Source organism: Vespa velutina, chromosome 10 (assembly GCF_912470025.1).
Source record: "Vespa velutina chromosome 10, iVesVel2.1, whole genome shotgun sequence".
Taxonomy (NCBI): domain Eukaryota; kingdom Metazoa; phylum Arthropoda; class Insecta; order Hymenoptera; family Vespidae; genus Vespa; species Vespa velutina.
The window spans coordinates 1,981,183-1,997,983 of NC_062197.1; the positions used below are offsets into that span (position 1 = coordinate 1,981,183).

The 16,801-nt window shown below is 26.1% G+C and overlaps 5 protein-coding genes across 12 annotated transcripts; 3 read left to right on the forward strand and 2 right to left on the reverse strand.

The window, feature by feature from the left end:
• The first annotated feature begins 136 nt into the window (after positions 1–136).
• On the forward strand, positions 137–3,928 carry LOC124952308. 6 transcript variants are annotated; one of them, XM_047501975.1, is made up of 8 exons: positions 137–159; positions 1,379–1,558; positions 1,638–1,899; positions 1,971–2,093; positions 2,218–2,379; positions 2,477–2,638; positions 2,727–2,908; positions 3,002–3,928. In XM_047501975.1, the coding sequence occupies exons 2-8, from the start codon at positions 1,392–1,394 to the stop codon at positions 3,165–3,167; spliced, it is 1,224 nt and encodes a 407-aa protein (XP_047357931.1). In that variant the 5' UTR covers positions 137–159; positions 1,379–1,391; the 3' UTR covers positions 3,168–3,928. The 6 variants fall into 6 exon arrangements, with proteins under 6 accessions (XP_047357931.1, XP_047357930.1, XP_047357925.1 ...); XM_047501974.1 differs by lacking the exon at positions 137–159 and adding an exon at positions 167–307; XM_047501969.1 differs by lacking the exon at positions 137–159 and adding an exon at positions 173–564.
• Positions 3,929–4,226: 298 nt separating this feature from the next.
• On the forward strand, positions 4,227–7,382 carry LOC124952165 (probable cytochrome P450 6a14). The gene is made up of 6 exons (XM_047501611.1): positions 4,227–4,383; positions 4,797–5,187; positions 5,786–6,311; positions 6,470–6,691; positions 6,800–7,051; positions 7,158–7,382. Exons 2-6 carry the CDS (start codon positions 4,846–4,848, stop codon positions 7,334–7,336), a joined length of 1,521 nt encoding a protein of 506 aa, XP_047357567.1. The 5' UTR covers positions 4,227–4,383; positions 4,797–4,845; the 3' UTR covers positions 7,337–7,382.
• A 597-nt stretch (positions 7,383–7,979) lies between these two features.
• LOC124952210 (centaurin-gamma-1A) lies at positions 7,980–12,450 on the reverse strand. Of its 2 annotated transcripts, none has more exons than XM_047501747.1 (13): positions 12,047–12,448; positions 11,730–11,962; positions 11,501–11,642; positions 11,251–11,382; positions 10,963–11,120; positions 10,743–10,882; positions 10,412–10,610; positions 10,231–10,333; positions 9,908–10,135; positions 9,724–9,841; positions 9,363–9,575; positions 9,110–9,254; positions 7,980–8,990 (listed from the first exon to the last, which is right to left on the reverse strand). In XM_047501747.1, the coding sequence occupies exons 1-13, from the start codon at positions 12,210–12,212 to the stop codon at positions 8,814–8,816; spliced, it is 2,154 nt and encodes a 717-aa protein (XP_047357703.1). In that variant the 5' UTR covers positions 12,213–12,448; the 3' UTR covers positions 7,980–8,813. The 2 variants fall into 2 exon arrangements, 1 of the variants encoding a protein (XP_047357703.1); XR_007101844.1 differs by having other exon boundaries at positions 8,961–8,990; positions 9,110–9,222; positions 12,047–12,450.
• A 220-nt stretch (positions 12,451–12,670) lies between these two features.
• Positions 12,671–13,611, forward strand: LOC124952211. Its single transcript, XM_047501748.1, has 2 exons — positions 12,671–13,004; positions 13,102–13,611. Exons 1-2 carry the CDS (start codon positions 12,831–12,833, stop codon positions 13,474–13,476), a joined length of 549 nt encoding a protein of 182 aa, XP_047357704.1. The 5' UTR covers positions 12,671–12,830; the 3' UTR covers positions 13,477–13,611.
• A 204-nt stretch (positions 13,612–13,815) lies between these two features.
• On the reverse strand, positions 13,816–15,880 carry LOC124952283. 2 transcript variants are annotated; one of them, XM_047501887.1, is made up of 7 exons: positions 15,513–15,880; positions 15,258–15,394; positions 14,893–14,973; positions 14,596–14,783; positions 14,264–14,465; positions 14,121–14,202; positions 13,816–14,043 (listed from the first exon to the last, which is right to left on the reverse strand). In XM_047501887.1, exons 1-7 carry the CDS (start codon positions 15,779–15,781, stop codon positions 13,848–13,850), a joined length of 1,155 nt encoding a protein of 384 aa, XP_047357843.1. In that variant the 5' UTR covers positions 15,782–15,880; the 3' UTR covers positions 13,816–13,847. The 2 variants fall into 2 exon arrangements, with proteins under 2 accessions (XP_047357843.1, XP_047357842.1); XM_047501886.1 differs by having other exon boundaries at positions 14,893–15,114; positions 15,513–15,879.
• Positions 15,881–16,801: the final 921 nt, after the last annotated feature.

Below are 16,801 nucleotides of genomic sequence, written 5' to 3' on the forward strand. Positions count from 1 at the left end.
TCCAATCACAAAAGAATTTTGCCTATTCTGTTATTAATGGCCTTGCTATACGATTGAATATACTTAGTTTCGTACAGTTGCTTTGTTTTGGCACTGACTGAACTAACTACAAGTTTGACCTTAGCTACAAACTCTTCTAACTAGAAGTCTGTGATCTTGGTAGGAGTCGATATTATTACATCTATACGCGTGTGTGCAAAATGTATTGTTACTGACATATATATTTTTTCATATCCATATGTTGGTAAGCTAGAAAATAATGTATGACACGAGGAATGCCGAACGAATGACAGTAGGATTAACGAAGGTTATGTTATTATATAGTTCTCATTTTATTCATTTATTTCTTGAGTCGATACTCGTAATATAGAATTTTTTTCAACATAGAAATATAAGAATTTTGCAAAAAGTGGGACAAGATGGAGACAAGGCCTTTTCTTCTGGATGGCTCATGAAACCAAAGTTGCCATATTTGGCGTTTTATACATCGTACGATTTTTACACATTTGAGCATTCACGTTATAACCTTACAAGGAAAATATTGTGTTATTTATTGATATTCGTGTGCGTATATATATACAACATACGTATATATATGGTGTGTGCATATATATATATACACATTTATATATATATATATATGCTTGTGTATATATAATATATACATTTGTATATATATATATATTATATATATAATATATATATATATATATATATATATATATATATATATATATATGAAAAGTGATGTGATATGTCTCTCTTTTAACTGTACAATTTCGTATTAGTATTTTCATTAAAAGGGCTATTCATGTACATATATTTCTATTACTTTTGTTTACATCTATAATTTTAGTGAAATAAATGTGTAGAAAAGGGATATTGAAGAAGTTATTTAAATTGAAGAAACAGTAAGCTTTTCTCTTTTTCCATAAGATTTACAATTGCAGAAAATCTGTTACAGTTGGCAGAAATTTTATCATTATTTTTGTGCTACAGCCAAGGAAACATGGATTAATCACAACAATTAGAACTAACCCAATATTTTGTTTAAAACTTCATCCTTTATGTTACAGTCATTTTATTATCATCTTGAGAATAGAAGATTATTGTGCATTTTAGAAATGTTTTCAAAAATGTTTCAACATTCGTTCAATTTTCAATGTGAAATTTTATTAAATTATAAAGAATTGTTTATTTTTTCATTTTTACATAGTTACTTTTTTCTTATGATGATAAAGAAATAACGTGCAATTGTTATTGATATTTAATTGTTAGAGTTTATGAGTATCACTGTTAACACTATATAATAAATTATGTTGATTTGCGAAAGAATTAACATTTCATTATATATTAAATAAATATTTATATTATATAGGCGTAAAAAGAAAATGAAGATGAAACGAAGTAAATCATTATCACCGGAACCCTCTAGTAGCGGTGAATCAAAAAGAATAAGATATGAAGAGTTACATCCGCATTTGCTTGATTTTTGTGATGATATTTTATTAAATATATTGAAATATTTAAACCCTCAAGATCTTATGGCATTGAGCTTGTAAGTTATACCAAATAATAATTGCACATTTTTATTGAAAATTATAGAAAATATATTGTTTTATTTCTATCGAATGTAGATGTAATCAACGTTTGGCACAAGTTACGCGCGATAGAACCTTATGGAGAAAAGTGGATTTTCGTGCAATTCCTATGCCTCTGAATGATTTAGAAAAATATACAAAATTCTTTCAACCAATGACAACTAATGTAGCAATGCGCGGTGATTTACATTCCAACAAGTGTTTAGGACTGACACCAAAATTTTTTGATACCATAAACATACATTGTGGTCAGCTGAAGGAGTTAGTTATAGAAGATTATTATATAGATGGTGATGAGGTAAATATAAATGATGGATATTTTACATATATATCTATATTTAACTTCATTATTAATTTGTATATTTTTAGGTTGAAATAACAGATTTTCCAAGAACAATTGAGAAACTTTCATTGAAAGGATGTGAAATGGGTCATTTGCAAAGTAATAAGTCATATTTCTTTAAAATCGACCTCCATATGCCTAATTTAACAGTAAGATCCCGTATTAATTTTAATCTTTTTTTTTTTTCTTTTTTGGAGACAAATTTTTAATTTATCTGTCACGTTTGATATTTTTTTAATGTATAACATCTTATATATGTGTATTTATTTTTAGTGCTTAATTTTAAGTAATTGCCAATGGTTCATGCCACATTCTCTATTAGTAATTAGTAAAATATCAAAACTTAAAGAGCTCAGATTGAATTCTTGTCATCGTTTGGGTGAATGCGTGGCTTATGCCAGTTTGGCAACCAGATTTGGATTTAAAACATTAGAGGTATTTTTTATATTTTTAAATATAATAATAATGTCTATTATATAATATATTTCTATCATATAATATGTGAATAATGAATTTTTATTAAATAATTAAGACTTTAGATTTACGAGATACTGCACTTGGAGATAGTGAAGTTAGTTGCTTTAGTAGTACTAAAACTCTAACGCATTTATATTTGGAATGTCCAGCAGTATTAAGAAACACTGATGCAGGAAATTTTCGGCGACCTGTACTCGAAGATGGAAATATCGTTCAAGTGAGATATTCTTTTAACTTGTAAAATTTAATATTATTTGATTATTTCTAATTAGATTGTGAGATATTAATGTTTCTATCTTATTCAGTTTTTAGTTGAAGGTAATTGGGAAAATTATGGTTTTCAAAGACGTTTAATCTCAGATAGAGCAATTCGTGCCATAGGGAGTATTGCTAGAAGAGTAATTCATACTTCTCCACATGGGATTATATTTTTAGAAGAAGAAAATCAAATATTCAACAATCCACTTCTTAAAACATTAGTCGTTAGGTAGGTAAATTGATATAATTTATAATAAAATTATTTGTTATGATTAAAAAATAATACATATTTACATGTACTGAATATGATTTTGTTTTTTAGGAATTATCCACGGGTTTCAAATTCTAGTCTTGTTTATTTGGCAGAACATGTATTAAGTTTAGAGCATCTTGATGTAACTGGTACATCTGTTACAAGAGAAGGTGTTCAAAAATTCAAATCAAGGAGACCTAATGTAAAGATTGTTTCTTCATTCGATGATACGTAGTTACTCTTCATATATGTTTAAGCATTTGTTGTGTATGAGTGTTCGATGTTTTGTAACATTATTACAATTAGCTTCAAGCGTTTAATTTTCTGTCTACAAAAAAAGGTTGATACTGCAACAATAATTAGTCATGTATTTACCGAATAATTATCTAATTATGTAAATATATCTTCTCTTACAGCTATAAAAATGTATTTGAATCTTACAAGAGTACATATAATAATTTTAAGTAGGTAATATTAAAAATTTATATCTTTATTATTATCAAATTTATATGAAAGAATGGTTCATATAATTTCTTTTTTATTTCTCAAATTTTTAAAATTTATTGTGTATATATAAATATAGATTAAGCTGTGCACATAATCCCTATTGTAATAAGCATTTTAAAAAAAAAAAACTATCATGTTAATAATATAGAACAATTTTGATGAATTATAGAACAATATTATCCATTTAAATATTTCAATAATGCAAAAAGCACGGAAATGTTTAGGAAACGAAATAATTTGTACGAAATATCACTTTATTAAGGATTAAAAAAGAAATGATGATTATTAATGGGATATTAATAGAAAAATAATAATAAATTCAGATCTCATTTAGCACTGTAGATTAAGATAATTCCATATGTAAAGTATTCATAAATATTATGATTTTTATGTAACAATAAAATGTGTGTGTCACAATAATAATGATTAATATATAATAAATTTTGATAATATGCGATAATTAATAAATCAACATAATAATAAATAAATTACCAAAATGTAAATATCACAATATATTCATATATATGGATGTTATAAATAAATTACAAAAATAAATATACATCTTAAGTAGTAATCCGCATATTTATTAATTTTTACTAATTAATTGATCAGATTTTTATCATCATGTGACACAATATAAGCTTCGTCATAATTTTACGGAGAAAAGAATAAATTTTAATTTTTGATAACATTTTCATTTATCATAATACTAAGTATTTTTATTCGTATAAAGAAAAACAGATAAAGAGACAGTGATAAAACTGGTCTGGCTGCAAATCATCGTGACTCGACTAGTTTTAATAATCTTGTAGCATCCAGCGTAGTACCATATAATTTGCAGTATCTCACGTCAAACCCGTCAGTATCATGAATGATACACGAGAGATCACATCATTGAAAGTGACTAAGCGATTACATTTAATTTGTTTAAGTTGATTCTAATGGTAAGAAGAATTTTTTTTTATCATTTTACAAATCGATTTAGAAACAAAGAAAAGTTAATTTTTAGAAAAGTTAATTTTTTTAAACATTTCAAAGAATTGGTAAAATTTAGTTTAAAAGAAAAAATTGATAAGATATAAAATATATGCATAATATTATAATTTTTAATATATCAGAATATATGCAACTGTAATAAATGATACGACATTGAGTTTGATGCAATGTTTCAAGGCCATCGTACATTTTTTTACGACATATAATACTATATACTTGTATACAGTATTGTATATAGTATTAAATAGTTTTAAATGTATTTATGTGTGTGTATTTTTCTTTTGTCTATATATATATATATATATATATATATATATATTTATATATATATATATATATATATTTTTTTTTTCTTTTATAGATCCTTGTAACGACTTTTTGATTGCTTCGAAAAATCAATAAAAATTGAAATGGCTACAACTTTCGAAATATTTTGCACAGTTGTTGCAATTATCTTAGGATTATATTATTACTTCACGTCAACTTTTAATTTTTGGAAAGAACGAGGAGTAGCCGGACCAAGGCCATATCCAATTATAGGAAATATCGGAAAAACTTTGTTGGGAAATATATCTATGGGAGATTATTTGAAAGAACTTTATGATAACCCTGAGTTCAAAAAAGAACCATTAATTGGTATATTTACAAAGAGGACACCTATCTTAATCGTAAAAGATCCCGAAGTGATTAAGGACGTCCTTATAAAAGATTTTTCTAAGATCTCAGATCGTGGAATTACTGTATTCGAAAAGGTATTAATACGTATATATATATATATATATACGTATATATATAATATATATATAATTATATATATAAATACGTATATATATATATATAATATATCGCAACGTATAACTATAAATAAGATGATTCATATAACTATAATAATTGAAAGTTTTAATTCATCGATTAAAATTAGAAAAAATGGCTCAAGGTGGACTACATATTCATGATCATGTTTTTTTTTCTCAAGTGTAATAATGTATTTAAATTATTTTCTTTAATGGAAACTTTTTTTTTTTAGTTGCGTACATCGAATCATCTCATCGTACCGTTTAAAAAAAAATTGAGATCTCGACAAAAATATCGAGAAAGAATTAATTCGCGAGGTATTTACAAAAAATTCGTGAATATTGCAGATAATCTAGAATCATTCATCTTTTTCCTCTAATATTATTTTATAATTTCAAGCAAAAAAAAAAAAAAAAAAGAAGAAGAAAGAGAAAGAAGAAAAAAGATATAATTGAAATAAATAACTAAATCATCTTATATATAAATACATAATTTATATTCATTAATTATTATTAATATCGTAAAAAACATGGCGATCTCTTTTTTTTCTCTTAGGTCGAACCGTTATCGCAACATCTTTTTAGTTTGGAACCGAAAAGATGGCGACCATTAAGAATTAAACTTTCTCCAGTTTTCACTTCGGGTAAATTAAAGGAGATGTTTAATTTAATATTAGAATGCGGTGATCATTTTGAAAATTATATAGAAAAACTTGTGACAAAAAACGAATCGATCGAGTGCCGCGAATTAACAGCTAAATTTACTACGGACGTTATCGGTAGCTGTGCATTCGGATTAGAAATGAATTCGATCGCCGATGAAGATAGTGAATTTCGTAAAATGGGAAGATCGATTTTCGAAGTTAATATTCTAAATATAATACGAAATAAAATTAGAAATGTGGCACCGCAGGCTTATAAATTAATCGGCTATATTCTCCGACGAGATGAGGTCACGAAATTCTTTCAAGGATTAATAGTAAATACTATAAATTATAGAAAGGAACATAGTATCTTGAGAAACGACTTTGTTAATCTTCTTATGAAATTGAAAGATGATCCAGAAAAATTAAACGGCATTGGTACGTATTTTACATACATGTTTTTTTTTTTTTGCATTCTAATCATTTATTTCACTTTGAAAAAAAAATATCTTCACTTGAGAGAGAGAGAGAGGGGGGGGGAGGAGAGAAATAATAATTAATTATTAATACTATAATTAACTTATATTCTAATTTAGAATTCACAGATGATCTTCTCGCTGCTCAAGCTTTTGTATTTTTCCTCGCTGGCTTTGAAACATCGTCTACGACAATGAGTAATGCTCTATACGAATTGGCTCTGAATCCTACGGTACAAGATAAGTTACGAGAAGAAATTAATGAAGAATATAAAATACACGGGGAGATATTAAAATATGAAAGTATTAAAGAAATGACTTATTTGGATCAAGTATTTCGCGGTAGGTTTTTTTTTTTTTTGATCATTTCCTTTCCTTTTTCAAATATTATTATGTTCAGTATTCAAGTAAATAATAATAATAATAATAATAATAATATCATTCATTTAGAAACTTTAAGGAAATATCCACCAGTAACATTTCTCATGAGGAAAACTATGTCGGATTATACGTTCGAGAATCATAAAGTTACAGTACCAAAGGGTATGAGAATTTGGATACCTGTTTATGCGATTCAACGGGATCCGGAAATTTATCCTTCACCGGATGAATTTAAACCCGAAAGATTTAGTCATGAAATTGAAAGTACAAGACATCCAATGTGTTATTTACCCTTTGGGGATGGTCCAAGAAATTGCATTGGTAATTATAATAAATTAAAGTGACATCTTAATGGATTCATCTAAATTCATATTTCAATTAAAAGTATACAATTAAAAATAATTGTATCGTACTTTTTTGTTTTTAGGTGCAAGATTTGCCTCTTATCAAAGTAAAATAGGATTGATAAAGATACTGAGGAAATTTAAAGTCGAAACTTGCGAAAAAACACCGATTCCTTATATAAACAATCCAAATGCATTTATTTTAGCTCCACTGAACGGAATGTATCTCAAATTGAAAAAAATTGATGAAAATAAAAGTTAAACGACATGTATATCGCGTTTTGATAATAAATACAAACACATACACACACATACACACATATAGATTTAAAATGTAAATTTCCTTCGTTACTATATCAACAGAATTATTAATTATTAAAATAAAGAATATAAGATTATTATTATTATTATTTATATTCATTTATTGAAAAATGAAGACTAATTTTATTATTAATATATTATTAATTACGATTTAAAATTAAGATATTATCATAAACAATTAAAATGTTATTACTTAAATAATATTAATTAATTGATTAAGATTTGTTAAATACAAATTTAATAAAACATTATATTTAGATAAAATTAATAACAAAATATAATAGATTAATTCATCGTTTAAACATTAATCTATTAATAATTTGTTTAATTTTTTTTTTTTTTAATTCCACAGAGACTATAAAAAATTATTTGAACATACACACACGCGCGCGCACATACACATTAAGAATATATAGATTATATATAAATCACTTTGAAAATAATGGCTATTATTTTAATCGGACTTTGAAAAAGAAACGTAAACAAAATATATATACATTTTCGATTATCTGGCTTATTTAAAATAATGATAATAAATCATTATATCACGAGCCTTCAATGGTAAACATTATTTTTTCGTTACTTATCACTCTTATTTTCAAAATATTGAAATCAATATGTAATATGAAAATAAATTTTACTTGGTCAAATCATATAAAATTGTCACATATTATATATAATATGTAATATTAGCATAATACCATGTTAGTTAAGAGGTCATAAAATAATTTAAACAAATTTAGTGCAAGAATCATATTTACTATAGAATTATTAAAATAAAAGTCGTAAAAGCGTCTTTTAAATACATTGAACGCTTTAAACATATAAATATAACTAGATTTATGAGTGCTTTGTACTCTCAGTCATTGACAATATATATATATATACAGGTATATATATATAGGTATATATATATATATACAGATATATATATATATGTATATATATATATATAGGTATATATATATACCTAGCTTTATTATCAATATCCACTTTCATCGATACGAACATTTTGTAACTATATTTTGAATTACGATTTTTTTTTGTTACAAACTACTTGCAATGTACAAATTTATCTCTAATGAGAAATATATGATTCAATAGATAAAAAAGTGTACAATAAATATGGAAAAGTCATCTATGGTATGCACTGCTTCATATACAATACAATTAAGAATCGTATTATAACATAAAAAATCATTAGTGCAATCCACAATGTAACAGTTAAGTATACCATGTTTCTAATTATTATATATCAATTGGAATTCAAATAACAATATTGTGGATTATAAAAATGATTTTTATTGTATAAAAATCAATCAATATCGTATAGATTTTTATTGTATAAAAATCAATATTGTATAGATTTTTATACAATAAGTACATAAGATTTATTTTATTAAAGTATTATTAAAATTCTAATACTGAGATGTTTCTACATCCTCTATACCAGAAATACTAGCTTGTTCCAATACCTCAAGAAGTTTCTGCATTTCCATAGAATCTGAGGAATTGTCAAGTGTTCGTTCAAGCGCTCGTACATAAGACATGCATGTTCGTCCTTCATGATCTAAGTTTTGAGGATTTGCCTTGTGCTGTAATATTTAATACATATAATAATCACCAAATTGACAATTAGACTCTAAATATATTTATATAAACTTTTTTTTTGTACTTAAGATATTTTATAACATTAATGGAAATAATTACTAACCCAAATTAGAAGTTGAGCCATAGCTAAATTTCCTGTTGCACAAGCTAAATGAAGTGGTGTTCGTAAATCTTCCGTGCTGACAGAGATATTAATATCTTCATAATTACATCTAGCTAAACATAAAGTAAATGCCCTCATATCACCCCTATATTTTAAACAGAAAAGATAAATAACTTTTACAATATTACTTTATCATAATGTAAAAAAAAAAAAAAAAAAAAAAAAAGAAAAGAAAAAAAAAATTGGAGCTCACCGGCAAACAGAATCAATAAGTAACTTCCCTAAAGAAATATTTGGATTAATTGGTGGTAAAAAAGATTTGTCTTCATATTTCCATCGTATCCATTGTTCTTTTTCTTCTCTCGTTGACTCTGGGTTTGGTTTCTGTTTTCCATTTAAACAATATTCCCAAATACTATTTGCTATGTCATTGCCAAGGGCTAACATTACACTTAATTGACCTGCGCTATATTCAATGCATTATTATTTTACATAATTAACAATCAATCCGTATACCTAAATTTGTTGTTATAAAATATATGAATATGAAAATTTAATAATATCTAATAAAGAACTATATATATAAGGTATGTATAAATGTATATTATACTTACGACCAATCATCCAAGTCTAATGATCTAACTTTAGAAATATGTGATCCTAAATTTCTATGTATACCAGAACATTCAATGCACATCAGCACACCTAAGTTTAAACTAGCCCAATCGGGATCTAAAATAACATTCAGTATAATAAGTTATTAGTAATTATAATTATCGCTCATTTGTAATTACTTACTAGGTGCACCACAATCGACACATGCATCATTTCCAGAGACTTTATTTTTTATACAATGCATTTTAAAAGCATCTGTCTCATTCTTTTTTTCACCATCACTATTTTGTAAACTAGAAAGTATTTGTTGTTCTATAGCAGAAATCCAGCTCTCTCTATCTTCAGCATTATTAGCTTCAAAATGCCAAGTTTTATTTTCTAACGAGATGATTGAAAATTCAAAACTATCTTCTGAAAATTATAATAAACATAACAATTATTATTTCTCTAAATTATATTTTCTCTAAAATAATATCCTTATATTAAAATATCAAATATTCATTTACCTTGAGTATTTGATAATTTTGAACCTTTTGGGGTTTTTCCAGGCACTTTTACAGTTACATATTGTAACACTATTTCTTTACCATTACTATCATTCATATAATCCTAAAATAGATTTAATTATAAATACATTAGATAGTAAATAAATGAATAAATAATTATATTATTTTTCTTCATAGTTACATGTAAACTTGAATGATAAGTTAAACGTCCATCTTCCAATAATGTAACGTATTTCTTTTTCCATTCCTTTAAAGATTTACTACTTCTTTTAAATAAATAACCTTGTTTAACTGGTATTTCTCTACCAACACCCATTTCACCCATGTTATATTTTTCTTTTTTTGATGGGGTAAATATATTAGACTTTCTTCTAAATTTTCTACAAAAAAAATATTACAAGATATTTATAAAGAATCACACAGACATTCTAATTAAATATATATGTATATATTTAATTATATTATATGTATATAATTTAGTATTAATATGTATATAAATTTGTCACTCAAACCTAATAGTAGTTGGAGTTAAAATAGAAGATCGTAACTCTCCATGTTGATTCTGTGTATTATGAAAACCATCATTCATTCCTGATTCAGTTTGTATATTACTATTATGAATAGATCTAGAATCTTCATCTTTTTCAGATCCCTGAAAATATAAAATATTTTCAGTAAATTGTTACAAACACAAGTGTATTAAATTCTTAGCAATATTAAATATTATCTTACATCTACTTTTAATGAATTTGTTATATCCATTTCTTTCGTAACCAATTGTACATTTTTTGGAGTCATTGGTACAGGATATTTTATTTCGTTTTCAATAGAATATTGACCATTGCATCTAAAGTTTTTCATAGATATACTTTGAATAATTTTTTGACAGACTGCAATATTAATTATTAAATTAATACATTTTTTATCATTAATATTTCCACATTGTTATATTTCAAAGGAAAAAAAAAAAAAAAAAAAAAAAAAAAAAAAAAAAAAAAATAGCTAATATAATATATTTACCATCTTGAAAAACCCTTTCAACATTTAAACCATAAATAGCGCATGTTTCATAATATGGACATGTTAAATCACATGCTAATTTTCGTGGCCTTACATCCTTTATTACACGCGGATTACTATCATTAATTGAATCTAAAAGAAATATCTTTTAAATCAAGCATATAAAAGGATATTATGAGCTAATATTTGAATACAATTAAGCTGAATTTATAAATTAATCTTTGATTTAATGTATTATTTACATACTAACCTTGTACTCCTACAAGTATTTTTGGTATTTCAGACATATTTCGAAAAGAGCACATTCTATTATAAAAATGACATAGTATTGAAAAACTTTCTTCGCTTTCCAAACTAAATACTAATAATAGTGCATCTATCCAAGCAGAAAACTAGAAAGAGATAGGAATAAAAAAAATTATGTATATATCTTAAGTTATCAATTTAAAGTAATACTGAATATATTTAATTTAAAATACCTGTGTTTCTGGTACTCCTCCTTCATCCCTTATTAAAAGCAAATAACTTTGATCGTTGATAAATACTTCTTTTTTAAAACGTCCACCTTCTGGAGATTCTTCGTGCATAAACGAACCAGTTAAATATCTATGAACTAATGCTGATTTTCCTGAATCAGATGAACCGATAATTCCTAAATGTAATTCTGGAACATCTCTAGCCAACGTCCATTCATGACTATTCACAAATGAGTCTAAAGCCAAAATTAAAGGAATATATAATAAATATAATTTTTAAAATATTCAAAACATATACTTTAAATATTTTGATTGTGTACCTTCTATAGCAACGACATGTTCACGTATTTGTTTAGAAATATGCGTATCTGATATAAGATCTATTAGATCATAAATGGCATATATCGATGGGTGAACACTTTCGAAACGTTGAATTTCCTGTCGAATTGCAAGAGAATGATCGTGCCCACTTTGGCCAGTTGTCATTTTCCTCAAATTATTATTTTTTATTTAAATGGACGATTGTTGCATATTATAGTAAAAATGTTACATTAAGTAGCATCGTGGTATGTCCTTAATAATTAAATAACCTCTACATAATTCAATTATTAATGGCCGTTCAGTTATCGCGCAACATATGTCAGATTGAAGTATTTATAAACATTATTAGATTGCGACGAATAAATAGGTTACGTGAAATAAACTCCACCTTTTCATGAACATTTTCGATATCTTCGTACAGGCAAATACTTAAATACTTTAAGGCATACTTTCATTGATTCGACTCGTACAACCAATCAGCGTACGTAACAGATATTCAATAAATACGTCATTTTTAAATTATGCTTGGTATAATATGTAAGATTAAAAGATCATTTTTTTCTTGTTTTCTTTTTTTTTTCTTTTTAAAGAAAAAAAAAAAAAAAGAAAAAAAAACAATAAAACTAATTATATTTCTATTTAATAAAACAGAGACAAATGTAAATAAATGCTTCTCGCTAACAATTCAGAAATGTATAATAAATACGTACCCGCCTTTTATATCCATCCATATGGTAGATACGCAAAATGATTTTGACTTGAATTTGAAGTATTTGGAAGAAAATGATGAAGGCAAGACTCGAGGCATATAGACGTAAAAAACATAAAGAAGAAATGATAGAATCGCTTAAAAGTTCCATAAAGGGTGTTCTACCATGGAACGGAAATTCTGACGTAACTTTCGAAAAATTGTCAAACGAAGAAGTATCAAACGAGGAGACAGAAAAATTATGTCAGGTATATTTTAATAGTGCTTGTTTAAGAAAAAAAAAAAAAGTTGTTTTTATATTTACCAATCTATTGTTTTTAATAATTTTTGATTTTGTTTTTTTAGACTGTTGAAACGTCAAATCAAAGAAATATATCGAAAGAAAGAATAGAGAATTTGGAGAATGCAGAAGATTTAGAAAGTTTGAAAGATGATACAGATAATGCGCAATGCAGTCTCATAAATAAAATAATATATTTCTTATATTTTTCTTTATGGCTAACGTTATATATAATTGCAATAGAGATTGAATTTGGAGCTGTATATTTTGTGATATCTGCATTAGTATTAATTTGTTTAAATACAAGGTCAAGACCTAAAAAGAAAGGTGAGCTCAGTGCTTATTCTGTTTTCAATCCAAACTGTGAAGCTATTGAAGGAACTCTTGATGCTTCCCAATTTGAAAGAGAAATTAGATATGGTGCTTCAAGCGTACATTGACCAGAGAGACAAGGTATATTTATATTCTTATTAATCAAAGATAGATATATTTTCTACTTTTTTTTTCTTTTCTTTTTTTTTTTTTTTATTTTTTTTTTAATATATAAATGTTTCCAATTGAAATATTATTAACGTGAAATAGAAATTTGTAAAAATGTTTGAATTAAAATTATTTTTATAATAAAAAGCTTACAATACATAATTTTATAATAGCAGTGTTTTTAGTGATAATATTTTTATATTACCACAGTCAATTAAAATGTGTATATATATTTTTTTAATATAAATGTTTAACTTTCTTCTACAGTTGTTTTCTTTTTGTTTTTGTTTTTGTTTTTGTTTTTTTTTTTTTTTTTTTTTTTTTTTTTTTACTATTCTTGTAACAATTGGACAGCAGTATTGTAACATTTTTGTAATTCGCTTAAGTAACTCAACATATCAGAAGATTGTTCTGACAAAATGTGAAACGAAGCTAAGTCAGTCTTAGAACGAAAATATTTATCTGGACATAAAAGTGATCTGTCTAAGTCCATTAATATGTCATTCAATATTCTTGTATCTAAGGATCTAGAAAACAAAAGTATAATGATTAATGATAACATTAATATTGTATAACCAAAAGTACAAAATTAAAACATATTTACTTGCTACCATCAGTTGCATCGATCCTTTGGTTAAGAACTTGCACGCTAGACATTAATTGTTCTACTGTTTCTTTAATATTATCTAAAATAGAATATTTTATAATAATAACTTTGATATATCTAATAAAATAATTATTAAATACCTTTGATATCCAGAAACTTTGATATGTTTATGGTTTCCAATACATTGACGATAGTATCATTAAAGTATTTTGTATTCCAATGAAAGACTAAACTCTCAGATAATCTCCAAATAGTATCACCGACTAATTGTGTTAAAGGAATTCGATGTAATTTGAAACTTTCATTGTTTTCACTTTCATTGTTCACAGAATTATTCTTTTTCTAAATAGAAAAATAAGAACAATAAAGTGTACTCTTTTGTAAATTTATATTTGAAATAAATTAAACAATATATGCATTCATATGCGTATATATATATATATATATAAAATTCTTTTTTTAAATTACCTACCATAAAAGAAAACACAACATGTGGAATATCCAATGCAAGACGTGGAAATAAAACATCACGGTATGCCTCATTATTAAGATCAAATACATTATGATTTTGAGGAGAATTTAAATTTCTAATGATATTAATTTCTTGAAGAATTATAGATTGTATCACGTCCGATCCAGCAGAAATAAAATTACCATTACCTGCAAAGAAAAAAAAATTTTGTAATTCGAAACATTTTTAAATAATAATGTTTTTAATTTTTTACGTTCATTATTATAATTGATATATTGAATAAAAATATCGACCAACCTTGCAAATTGTCGTCGTACAAAGCGATATAAGCAACGATCTTATGTCGTATAAAATTAGACATCATAGTCGGACAAATATCTAAGGAACCCAAGAATAAACAAAAAATGAGTGTACGACGTGATTTCCAATTATGTTCCGTTCGAATTTGATTTAACAATTTTGCTAATTCCAAAGCAATACCGATTCCATTTCCGCTAGCGGATAAAATCACGAATCTGTCTAAATATTTCAAATATTTATTGTATAATATAGTATAAAACAAAATTATAAAAAATTGTCGATATATGGGTATATTTGTGTACAAACACTCAATACACACACACACACACACATACACAAACATACACACACGATAAACTCACCGGATTCTCGAGATCCTAGAGACGTAGCAACAACGAAAGAATCATTTGCAATGACTCGATGAAAAATCGGTAAATCGGATAGTTCTTTGTTGATTTTGTATGTTTCTATCTCTTTAACGATAGATGTTGTCCGACTTCTGTTTAATAAGAATTAATTTGATTAATGATTTTAATACAATCAATTTTTTTATAAGATAATATATATATATATATATATATATATATATATATATATAAAGAAAAAATAAACTGTACATTTCATAGGACGTTGTTTTTCCTAATTTTTCAAGTAAAAGTTGTCGAAGATGTTCCGTGTGTTCTAAACCATTACCGGCAAATTCGAGTCGTTTCCTTTCAGTCCGAAATTCTATTGACCTTTCAGAGGCAAAACGACCAAGCAGGAAGCCGCAAAGAAGGCAAAGAAATCCGACTGAGAAAAGGAACGAAAAACACATGCGTTTCGTTACGAATTCGCTCGATTCACTGAATCCACGAGCCATTTGAAAACTGAGGACACGCTGCATTTTTTCTTTTTCTTTTTCTTTTTCTTTTTCTTTTTCTTTTTCTTTTTCTTTTTCTTTTTCTTTTTCTTTTCTTTTGTTTCTCTCTCTCTCTCTCTCTCTCTCTCGTTCCTTCGATTTCGTTGAAAAAAAAAGACAATTAAAAGAAAATAAAAGAACAAGGGAAAAAGATAGAAATAAGAATGATCGAATTATTAAATCTTCTCACGCGATTATAATAATTACGCATGTAATTTTGTTAAAACCATCATAATCTGTCTGTCTTCTGCGATTTCTCGTATCAATCGTACAAATCTCTAATGGTTGCTTCTGTTCTTCTCACTTGAAGTCGATAACTTTAAAGCGACGATACTGCAAAGAGAAATGTTCTTATCAATGAGATTATGTGTATGTATGTATGTACATATATATATATATATATATGTATGTATGTATGGATGTATGCGTGCGCGCGCGCGTATATTTTCTTTTTTCTATTTTTAAATGACCATTGTGCGACATTAAGAATATATTATTTTTCAATGAGAAATGAAAGTACACGAAACAAAACAAGAAAAAAAGATTTTGTCCGTTCATTAATTAAGACAGGCAAAAATATGAGAAAAGGTAAAGAGAAAATTGAAAGTGATCAAAGAAAAAAGAAAATAGGAATAAACAATAACTTAAGAATATAAAAAATTATCGTGTTAAATCGTGATAAATAATACAGAATTGTATTGTCCCTTTAATGAATTTCATATTAAATTATCGCTTGATTAACCGCGCGAGCGCATGCGCGGATCGACGAATTAGAATAATTATCCTTTTCGAGGACGTTCGAGATATCGCGAAGATGATCGATCGAGGCGGCAATCGGGAAGGATATATTGTATTGTATATTCGATATATCGAAAATTTAAGGCGTGGCGCGTAAATAGATAGAGAGAGAACGAGAGAGAGCGAGAGAGAGCGAGAGAGCACGTTGCGTGTTATATTTCGATACGAAATACAGAAGTAATTGAAATTATATACGATGTTGAGTAT

Coding starts and splice junctions, on each gene's coding strand:
- LOC124952308 (XM_047501969.1), top strand. CDS start 452: ATGAAACCAAAGTTGCCATATTTGGCGTTTTATACATCGTACGATTTT. Junction 1,900..1,970: donor ATTATATAGATGGTGATGAG/GTAAATATAAAT, acceptor GTATATTTTTAG/GTTGAAATAACAGATTTTCC. Junction 2,380..2,476: donor TTGGATTTAAAACATTAGAG/GTATTTTTTATA, acceptor TAAATAATTAAG/ACTTTAGATTTACGAGATAC.
- LOC124952211 (XM_047501748.1), top strand. CDS start 12,831: ATGATGAAGGCAAGACTCGAGGCATATAGACGTAAAAAACATAAAGAA. Junction 13,005..13,101: donor AGACAGAAAAATTATGTCAG/GTATATTTTAAT, acceptor TTGTTTTTTTAG/ACTGTTGAAACGTCAAATCA.
- LOC124952210 (XM_047501747.1), bottom strand. CDS start 12,212: ATGACAACTGGCCAAAGTGGGCACGATCATTCTCTTGCAATTCGACAG. Junction 10,136..10,230: donor AAAATTATCAAATACTCAAG/GTAAATGAATAT, acceptor TATAATTTTCAG/AAGATAGTTTTGAATTTTCA. Junction 9,576..9,723: donor TTAGACTTGGATGATTGGTC/GTAAGTATAATA, acceptor CATTGAATATAG/CGCAGGTCAATTAAGTGTAA.
- LOC124952165 (XM_047501611.1), top strand. CDS start 4,846: ATGGCTACAACTTTCGAAATATTTTGCACAGTTGTTGCAATTATCTTA. Junction 5,188..5,785: donor GAATTACTGTATTCGAAAAG/GTATTAATACGT, acceptor TTTTTCTCTTAG/GTCGAACCGTTATCGCAACA. Junction 7,052..7,157: donor TGGTCCAAGAAATTGCATTG/GTAATTATAATA, acceptor TTTTGTTTTTAG/GTGCAAGATTTGCCTCTTAT.
- LOC124952283 (XM_047501886.1), bottom strand. CDS start 15,781: ATGCAGCGTGTCCTCAGTTTTCAAATGGCTCGTGGATTCAGTGAATCG. Junction 14,784..14,892: donor GTACGACGACAATTTGCAAG/GTTGGTCGATAT, acceptor TTTTCTTTGCAG/GTAATGGTAATTTTATTTCT. Junction 14,466..14,595: donor ATGTTGTGTTTTCTTTTATG/GTAGGTAATTTA, acceptor TTTTCTATTTAG/AAAAAGAATAATTCTGTGAA.